Source organism: Neophocaena asiaeorientalis, unplaced genomic scaffold (genome assembly GCF_003031525.2).
Source record: "Neophocaena asiaeorientalis asiaeorientalis breed wild unplaced genomic scaffold, Neophocaena_asiaeorientalis_V1.1 scaffold9, whole genome shotgun sequence".
NCBI lineage: Eukaryota > Metazoa > Chordata > Mammalia > Artiodactyla > Phocoenidae > Neophocaena > Neophocaena asiaeorientalis.
In genome coordinates, this window is record NW_020171825.1 from 645,144 (window position 1) to 654,750 (window position 9,607).

Below are 9,607 nucleotides of genomic sequence, written 5' to 3' on the forward strand. Positions count from 1 at the left end.
TTATCTATTCATCTGTCAATGGACATTTAGCTTGTTTCCATGTCTTGGCTGTTGTGAATAGTGCTGCTGTGAACATAGGGGTGCTAAACTTAGGTCTTTTTTAAATGTTTGTTCACCATCTACCTCGATGCGGAGGTGAGGGTGTCACAAAGGAACAGAGAGGAGCATCACGTGTGCCCTTTCTTCTCCTCCTGAGCAGTTCAGCTCTGGCCCCCAACTTGCATCCACCAGCCACCCGCCAGTGGATAGCAGACCCTCCCTCCTCAGAAGGCCATTTAGGGGGACCATCAGTTATGACTGGGGCTCAGCCCCACCCAAGCTGCTTACTACAGCGGTCACATTTCTGGTGATGCTTTGACTTCCTGTTGTTGCTTGAGTGTCCATGCATGTGGCCTCACTGGTCCTGCATCCTGCATCCTTCAGAGCTATTCCACGATGGTAGCAGAGCAGACGTTCCTAAGCCACCAGGTGTTTAGAGAGCCCAGACTCCACCCGGAAGGGGTAGCCACTCTCAGAGCAGTGCTGGACTCCAACCCTGGGAGTTGTCGAGATTCTTAGAGCAGATTGGGGATTCCTGTCGCCCCCTGTTGTAACAGCAGCAGCGACTGCTGGGTCCTGTGCAACCAGATGCAGTGCATACACCCCCAGTGAGAGTTCTTGGCACGCCCTGTCAGAATGGCCTGTTAGGTGACTGGCCAGGTGGGAAGAAGGAACTTGCCCCCTGGGGACTCTGCCTTGAGATGTCTTTGTGGCCAGGGCTGCATTACAGTGCCTCCCAAAGGCTCTGGGCAGCTGCTGGGGTCCCCTTGAGAAGGAGATGTGTGTGCCATGTACAGGGTGCTGTCTAACCAGAAGTGTGGGTCTAACACACTCACCCACAGAGAAATGCTGTCCGAAGACCAAACTGTTTTTAAATTGTGGCTATTGAAGGTGCATGCTTAGAATTTTAGTTCCAGGTGTTAACAAGACTGAGATATGTCGCATGACTTTTGTATTTGTCATTTCTCCTGATTGGCAGCTAACAAGGAGGGGACACATTCCACGTTCTGGGTGTTGCTAAGTATCCTTCTGGGAGCAGTGGCCATGCTGTGCAAAGAGCAAGGGATCACTGTGCTGGTAAGACCCGAGGTGCTATCGGGGCCTGTCTCCCTACACCCACTTTCCCTCCCGTAAGGACATTTTGGGCTGCCCTGCCCCTGTGACCTCTACTGTACCCCGTTACCGGCCTTCAGTCCTACACCGTTCTGGACCAATTAATTACCTGTGCTGTCATGCCCCTGGCGGTTTGTGTGGGAATTGACTGTCTCAGTTGCCTCTCATCAGAACTGGTGGACACAGAGGGGGGGGGACAGTTCCTGAAGAGCGGTGATTAGCCCTCTTGGAGAGGTGGCCATGCTGTGGCTTTTCTGGGGTGCTCTCCTGTCGGCAGTCCTAAATACAGCAGTGTTCTGACCCCACCTCTGCTCCAAACATGCATTGATGTGCGTTATGTTATACCCAGCTTCACCCGGAAACATCAGAGAGGAGAGGAGAGGGCTCTGAGGAGTCCAGGCATGCACCTCCTATGTCCGATCTAAGTTGAAGCCCCAAAAAGAGAGAGGCATTGAAATGCACTCTCCTTTTTCTCCATTCTAGCCAGTTTTCCCACCTTACATTATTACAGGGAAGCTGAGACATTAGGGATGTGCGCGGACGTAGAGAAATGGAAAACAGAGATGTGGGGTGTGTGTGGCTCGTATCGGAAGCTGTGGGAAAGAAAGAGCAGTCTGAGCTCTTTGGGGTTTGACACCAGCCGAGGCAAAGATCAGTGGTTTTATTGGGGTTGGTCTGTAGGATTAAGGTTAGCCAGCTAGGAAATGGCATAGAATTACTGTGCAAAGATACTTGAACTTCATGAGTTATTTTTTAAAAGTTTGCTCTAAACCAGTGTTTCTCAACCTTGGCAACACTGGTATTTGGGGATGAATCACCCTTTCTTTGGGGTGTGTCCCGTGTATCATAGGATGTGTTCCTGATCTCTACCCACTAGATGCCAGAAGGACACCCACCCTCAGTTGTGACAACCTAGAATGTCTCCAGACATTGCCAGACACCCCCTGGCGGGAGGGGGAGGACAAAATCAACCTGCGAGAAACACCGCTATAAACCCATGCTTGTCTCAAAGTGTGGGTTTTGAGGACCAGTAGCAACTGCACCGTCTGGGAGGGTGTTAGAAACTTATGATCTCAGACCCCACCCCAGGCCTGCTGAGTCAGAATCTCCCCTTAACAAGGCCCCCAGGGCTTCCATGGTGGCGCAGTGGTTGAGAGTCCGCCTGCCAGTGCAGGAGACACGGGTTCGTGCCCCGGTCCGGGAAGATCCCACATGCCGCGGAGCGGCTGGACCCGTGAGCCATGGCCGCTGGGCCTGCGCGTCCGGAGCCTGTGCTCCGCAACAGGAGAGACCACAGCAGTGAGAGGCCCGCGTACCGCCAAAAAAAAAAAAAAAGGCCCCCAGGTGACTCCTACGTCCATCAGTGTTTGAGAAGCACTACAAAATTAGGTTGAATTTACATGCATAAAGATACGGTGAAATTGAGCAGGTTTCGAAAAAATCTGACTAGAATGTGGACACAATGATGAATTTCCACGGGAAGGAGGAGGGAGTGCCAAACTCGTGTTTGGCTCAGTCCTCGTGACAACATGACCCCGTCATCCCTGGGTGACTGTCCTATAGCTCCCAGGCAGAAAAACAAATAGTATAAGAAGACAGCACAGCTCAACAGGGAGCTTCTGCCTTCTAGAAAATGGTTCAGACCCAGGCAGAAATGGCCCTCTGTGACCCACTAAAATCATTCATCTAATGGGTGCATAAAATCAGGATTCTGTGAAGTGATTAACCCAGCACTGGCCTGTGTATTGGATAATTAATGGCTCCCAGCATTTATGGGAGGGGGTTAAGTAGGGAAGCCACCCTTGCTCTGAAAACCACAAATTACCACTGGCTTCTGATGATTTAGGATCTTCTTTGCCACGAAGCCCCATACTAAAAAGAGCCCCGTCATTGAGGGACAACTTGAACCGTCTACACAGTGTCTGTTCTGACCACTTTACCTGCTTCCGGCAGGGAGTTCGGCCACATGACGTTGCTTGCAGTGGCCCCATTTGTAGGAAGTCCACTGCAGGGTAGAGAGTAGAGTCCCAGGCCAGATGAGCCTTCAGCCTGTGAGCACAGGTGTCATAGCTTCAAGAGCAGCCATCACCTGCTAGAAAGGAGCTATCGTGATGCTACTGGAAGCTGTTAGCAGCAATGGAGCTGCCGTGTCACACTCCCAAGGGCCAGTGGCTCCACAGAATCGGAGTTATTTGTCATCCTCCTAAAAGTTGTGGGCAGAGGTGGCTGTCCTCCACACAGCGGGGTCAGGCTGGCCGGGGCTCTGCCGTCTTCAGGGTGTGGTCTCCAGCGTCACTCTGAATATCTCCATCATTTCTGCCACAGCTGGACAGGAAACCGAGGGGGGCGGGGCACCCCAGTCTATGTCCAAACCTCCAAGATGGCACGTTATCACTTCTGCCCACATCCCATAGGCTGGAACTCAGTCACGTGACCATGCTTTCCTGCAGGGCTGGCTGTGTGCCCGGCAGGAAGGGAGATCTAGCGGACAGCCAGGAGTGTGAACCTGAGAGGTCTCTGGAGCCCCACCGGAGACTCTACGTTCTGCTCCCTCTCTTCCGTGGCATTTGCCCAAATCAGGCAGCACCTGGGGTTCCTGAAGTGTAATTACTTACTTGGCTGGATTTTCAAGGTTGATGACTGCCTTTATCTTCTTAGGCGTGACCACTGCACAGGTGTTGGCTCTTACAACTAAGGGACTTGTAAAGAAAAAAATGGAAGAGGGGGCCTCTGCAGAGCTTCTCCTGGGAACCCCAAAGGTCTAGCTCTCCTGCATCTTATAGTACTCTTATATGCAGACTAACAGGGATTTACTAGATAATAAATTTGTTATAATACATGAGCTCATTTCATAGGAACAGCAGGGTTTTTCGGTTTTGTTTTTAGAGCTAAAGAGGTCATCTGTGATGATCTAATCCAGGACATCTCTTGTCTAGATTCAGCAATAAAATTGTGACGGATAATTGTTATCTAATCAGAGTTAGGCTGTCCCATCGCTGATTCCTTGCTTTGCTCTCTTAGGGTCTGAATGCCGTCTTTGACATCTTGGTGATAGGCAAATTAAATGTTCTGGAACTGGTCCGGAAGGTACTACATAAGGACCGATCATTAGAGGTGAGTATCTGCTTTTGTCTCCAGCCCAGATGCGGAAAATGTCAAGTACCAGCGGATTTAAAATGCCATTTTCAAAGTATTTCTTGCGACTTTGAATTCTAAAATAGCCAGCCCTTTAAAGCACGGTGTCAGTGCGGTTCAGCCAGAACTGCTGCACCTTTGTACCTGGCATGGCCACACTTTTATCTGAAAACTCTGAGACGTCAGGGGCCTTGCGGTGTCCTTTCAGAACACTGGCGTGCTCAGGACTGAGGGCCTCCTCTTCAGAATGAGTCTCCTGGCCTTGGGGGGAACAGGGGTGCTCTACGTGCGCTGGAAGATCATGGGCACCGGCCCTCCGGCCTTCACCGAAGTCGACAACCCTGCCTCCTTCGCCAGTAGCATGCTGGTCAGGGTGAGTCCTGAGTCTGCCCTCTGATGGGTCCTCTTCTTTGCCCACCAGATTCCCAGCTCTCCCCTCCCTCCCTCCCCAGCACCCACAGAAGCTCCCATAAGCAGAACACCTCCACGTGTGTTTCCTCTCACCAAGGATGTTCTAGGATGAAACCAGGTTTTTATTAGGGCATTGAGAAGGTATAAACCCTTTGTATTTCCTTTCTAAACAAAATTAAAGAGGAGTGGTTTAGAAAATGTCAGGTTTCTTGCCAGCCTCCTTAAATTGTCCTCTAACCCCATCACTTTGGTTATAAAGGAAACTGACATGGCGGGGTTAAGATAAAATATAACCAGATTGGCAGTATCTTTTTTTTTTTGGCCACACCTCGCAGCATGTGGGATCTTAGTTCCCGGACCAGGGATCAAACCCGTGCCCCCTGCAATGGAAGCATGTAGTCCTGACCACCCACTGTGGTCTCTTTAAAAGTCTATGGTGTCCAGACTTTCTTGTAAAGGTTTGCTTTTTCTGAAGGCAAGGGTATCTTAGCTGTGCCTTCAGAGACAGAAATCAAGGACCGTAGGACCCTATACTTATGTTGTCAGGGTGACCCCTGGGCCTCAGATTTCCTGGGTCACAGACTTTGGGCATCAGTGAGTAATCAGGACATAGTGTCACCAGAAATATAACAAATGTATAACAGAGTCTGGTGGCTTTGCTGTATTTTTATCTATTAAAAATCTCAATGCATTTAGTAAACTGCAAACTACAGCCTGTGCCCATGTAGAACGTGGCAACATCTTATTTTATACAACTGCTTTCCTTGAGCAGAAACATATGGATGCCTCCAAAGTGAAGCTAGGATATATTTTTTTTCCAAGTTCAGTATCAAATAAATGTTTGTTTTTCTTTTGACTGACAGGCCATAAACTATAATTACTACTATTCCTTGAATGCCTGGTTGCTGCTGTGCCCCTGGTGGCTGTGTTTTGATTGGTCAATGGGCTGCATCCCCCTCATTAAGTCAGTCGGGGACTGGAGGGTAATTGCTCTAGCAGCACTCTGGTTCTGCCTAATTGGCCTGATATGCCAAGCCCTGTGCTCTGAAGACAGCCACAAGAGACGGTAAGAGGCCAAGCTGAATTTTAACTTCCACACGGGGTGGAGTCAGAGCATTTTGCTAAATCCAGCACTGATCATTTTAACGATTTTTGTGGAAGTAATATCTAAGGACCTTTTATTTCAAATACATGTTCGTGGCCAGGATGAGTTCTATCCATTTGGAATCCATGGCTGGCTTCAACTAGTGGGGAGTGAACTTGGAGGGGGGGGTTGCAGATGACTGCTTTATCTCTCCCTCCCTCTTTCCCCGTGAAGCAGCATTTTGAGATCCTTTTCGCTGTAGGTGGTAAAGAGTAATTTATGGTCAGAACTGAGAGTGTAATTGATGTGTGTTGTGCCCATGATTTCACAATTCTGCTTCTGAAAACCCTAGTGGATGCTACAGTGATTCCTTCTCTTGTTATTTGGTACAAAATAAATTGCCCCCAAAGAGCCTGTTCTTTCTCACACCCCAGAAAAGGGAAAAGAAGGTTATTGAGAAAATAATTGGGAGAAAAACAAATGTGTTTTATGAGAAAGAAAGCTATTTAAGAAGATTTCCTTTAAGCATAAGTGTTAATGGAATTAGATTAGTAATTTCTCAAAATAAATTCAGTTTTAAGTTTACCTGTGGCTTAAATTGGTACGTAATTCTAAAGGGCAACAAACCATAGTCCCAATCCACTATACATGTGCAATAGGATTTTTCTAGTACTACAGGCACAGGGTCTGGGAAGGAGCCACCAAATTTGACCTGGCTTTCTTTTTTTTGTTTGTTTTTTACTTTTACTGAAGTATAGTTGAGTTACAATGTTATGTTAATTTCTGCTGTACAGCAAAGTGATTCAGTTATACATATATATTCTTTTTCATATTCTTTGCCATTATGGTTTATCACAGGATATGGAATATAGTTCCCTGTGCTGTACAGTAGGACCTTGTTGTTTGACCTTGCTTCTTAATTCATCCTCTTACATCTGTGGGAGATTGGGAATGATTGCCTACTTCCAGAAGTGTTCCACTGCTCTTGGCTTTCTTTTTACTTGACTGAAATTTATGCCATAGCACCCGAAAATGATATTAGTTTATTTCAGATTTCATGAAGTTTAAACCAGTTAAGTAGCATTACTTCTGTTAAGTTTAGCAGGGAGGGGGCACTAAATTGGTCTACTTGGGACCAATATCCATTGAGCTATTCAACGCCTACACAGTTTAAGGTATAGTCAGGGGCAGGTGCATTCATAGGCCTTGCAAAGTAATCATTCTAACTTTATTCATATGAATTTTGTGACATGTAAGTTTTATCTTTATGCTTGACGCTAAGTGCCTTAGTAAGATTTTTATATCTTATCCTAATGCTGCCTGGTTAGACCCTCTCTACTGATGCCATTTCTCAGTTGCTGGCATGAAAAAAAGGGGGGGGGCCTTATCGTGAATTTAATGTTAAGGAGGACATGTTTCTTGAACAGTCTAAAAGTAACCATTTTAATTCTCATCTTCCAGGATCCTCACACTGGGCCTGGGACTTCTCATCATTCCATTTCTTCCTGCGAGTAACCTGTTCTTCCGAGTGGGCTTCGTGGTGGCAGAGAGGGTCCTGTACCTCCCCAGCGCTGGGTACTGCATGCTGCTGACTTTCGGATTTGGAGTTCTCAGTAAACATACTAAGAAAAAGGTATTGGCCCAGAGCGGTGGTGCCATTCCTGACCAAGAAGATGGGTGGATTTTACTAATGACATTTCCCATATCCCTCTCTTCTTAAGAAACTTGTTGCTGCTTTCGTCCTGGGAATTTTATTCATAAACACGCTGAGATGCGTGATTCGCAGTGGCGAGTGGCGGAATGAGGAACAGCTTTTCAGAAGCGCCCTGTCTGTGTGTCCTCTCAACGCCAAGGTATGTTGGCTGCCATGTTTTAAGTTTGACAGCTGAGTAAGGAGAATGTTTACCTTCACACGGAATCCGGCATATGACCTTGATCATATACTTGGGGTTTTTCTTTTTTTTTTCTTTTAAATGATTTTGACAAAATTTATTAAAATGGCACTTAGCCAAAATAATACAAAAGAAATTATTAAAACCAGACAATGTCAGTGAAACAGCAGATTACCTAAACAAGTTTTTACTCATCTTCCAGTTGGTCCAAATCATGGATTAAAGTGGTGGCAGGGAAGGTAACTCCACATATCTAGTCTGGGGTCCGGGGAGGCCCACAGTCGAACCATGTAGAGCACACTTTTCAAAACACGTGATCTGGCCTCCTGAAATCTATAACTGGAAGATGATAATACCTGTGAGTGGACAGCAGTTCAGTTCAGGAAGTTTAAAGGACCCTGTGGGGTGTTCAGCAGCACACATTTCTATCAAACCTGTGGCTTCTCTACTTGGGATTCTTTTTGCCAGATTAGGTAAAAATAAATGTACAGACTTTAAAATTGGCAGTGTTTTTGTTGACACAGTCTGGTACGAGTATGTTTCACTTGTATCCTTGATGAATTTCTTCACTTACCCAGCTGTGCCTCTTTGGGCAAAGGGGTGGGGGGTATTGGTGGGGGAGGGACATGGGACAACAGTGCCTATCTCCTGGGTTTGTTGTGAGGCTTTAATGAAATGTGGCCTCTGAAGTGCCCTGACATGGTACTTAGAACATAGTAGGTGATCCAGAAATGTTTGCTTTCATAGGCTCCTTTTAGTTTTGGTTGTCCCATTAAATGAAAAGAAGGGAATGATACTTGCTCAAAATGGGAGGCCAAGGGCTTCCCTGTGATTTCAGGCAAAATTATTTGAAGAAATCTAATGAATAGTTGATGTCTTATTGTGACTGTGGAGTGAGGGATACTGTAAAAGGTGCTGACTCCTTGTTTGTCTTTTCCTTGGATTAAAAAAAACCTTGTTCGTGTTTTATAGTTAGAGGCTGAGATAAGAGTGAATTATTTCAAGCTTTTATTGTTAATTTGATTTGCTGACCTAGCCATTTATTTTATGCTATTAAAAATAAATTGCCTGTGATTTAACTTCATAATGTTAATAGATTTGCTTTATTTTTACTTTTCTGTTTGAATGGCAGTAATTACCCCTTCTATTTATATAGTTCTTCCGCAGAAGGAACTCAGATTTCTTTGTAGAGGCTCTATCATTAATCTCCATTATCCTCCCTCGAAGGTTGTCAGAGAGAGGTTATTTTCTTTAATTTTCCAAATGAAAGAAACTGAGGCATGGAAAGATGGAGCTGACTTTATCTAAGTCAGTGACTTAGGAGGTAGATAGAGGCCTGGTATAGTGCTGTGCCCAGGTTACCCTAGTAAATGAGGGAGTATGGGACATATGTGATGTTTGAGCCTATACGTCTGCCTTATGATTTCGTATGTTATAGGCTAGAAAACACAGGGGTGTGCAGATGGTCATGCACATAATCATGTCTGTGTGTGTGGTTTTCTCTTTTAAATTTACGACGTACGTACAAGACCTCATCTTCAGAATGGACCCAGTAGTGATAAGCCTTTCCAGGAACATTTTTCAGTGATGCCATTCAGTATGAGCAAGATGGGTTTCTTTTTTTTTTTTTTTACTTCTCACTATAAACTGAAGTATAATAAAGTTCTCTTTACTTCCTTTTTTGGGAGTGGGGGAGCTAGGTTGCTTTCAGGGAAGAGATCTCATTTAGAAAGACACTGGTTTCGGACTTCCCTGGTGGCGCAGTGGTTGAGAGTCCGCTTGCCGATGCAGGGGACGTGGGTTCGTGCCCTGGTCCGGGAAGATCCTACATGCTGCGGAGCAACTGGGCCCGCGAGCCATGGCTGCTGAGCCTGTGCGTCCAGAGCCTGTGCTCCACAACGGGAGAGGCCCGCGTACCGCAAAAAAAAAAAAA

General features: G+C 46.3%; 1 protein-coding gene across 1 annotated transcript in view; it reads left to right on the forward strand.

Moving 5' to 3' along the window:
- Positions 1-9,607, forward strand: part of TMTC4 (transmembrane O-mannosyltransferase targeting cadherins 4) — a 61,751-nt gene that overhangs the window by 32,762 nt on the left and 19,382 nt on the right. The window contains exons 6-11 of the mRNA XM_024740076.1: positions 1,019-1,116; positions 4,174-4,266; positions 4,496-4,660; positions 5,562-5,764; positions 7,244-7,415; positions 7,504-7,635. Coding sequence (XP_024595844.1) covers positions 1,019-1,116; positions 4,174-4,266; positions 4,496-4,660; positions 5,562-5,764; positions 7,244-7,415; positions 7,504-7,635 — 863 coding nt within the window. The remainder of the gene's footprint in view (positions 1-1,018; positions 1,117-4,173; positions 4,267-4,495; positions 4,661-5,561; positions 5,765-7,243; positions 7,416-7,503; positions 7,636-9,607) is intronic.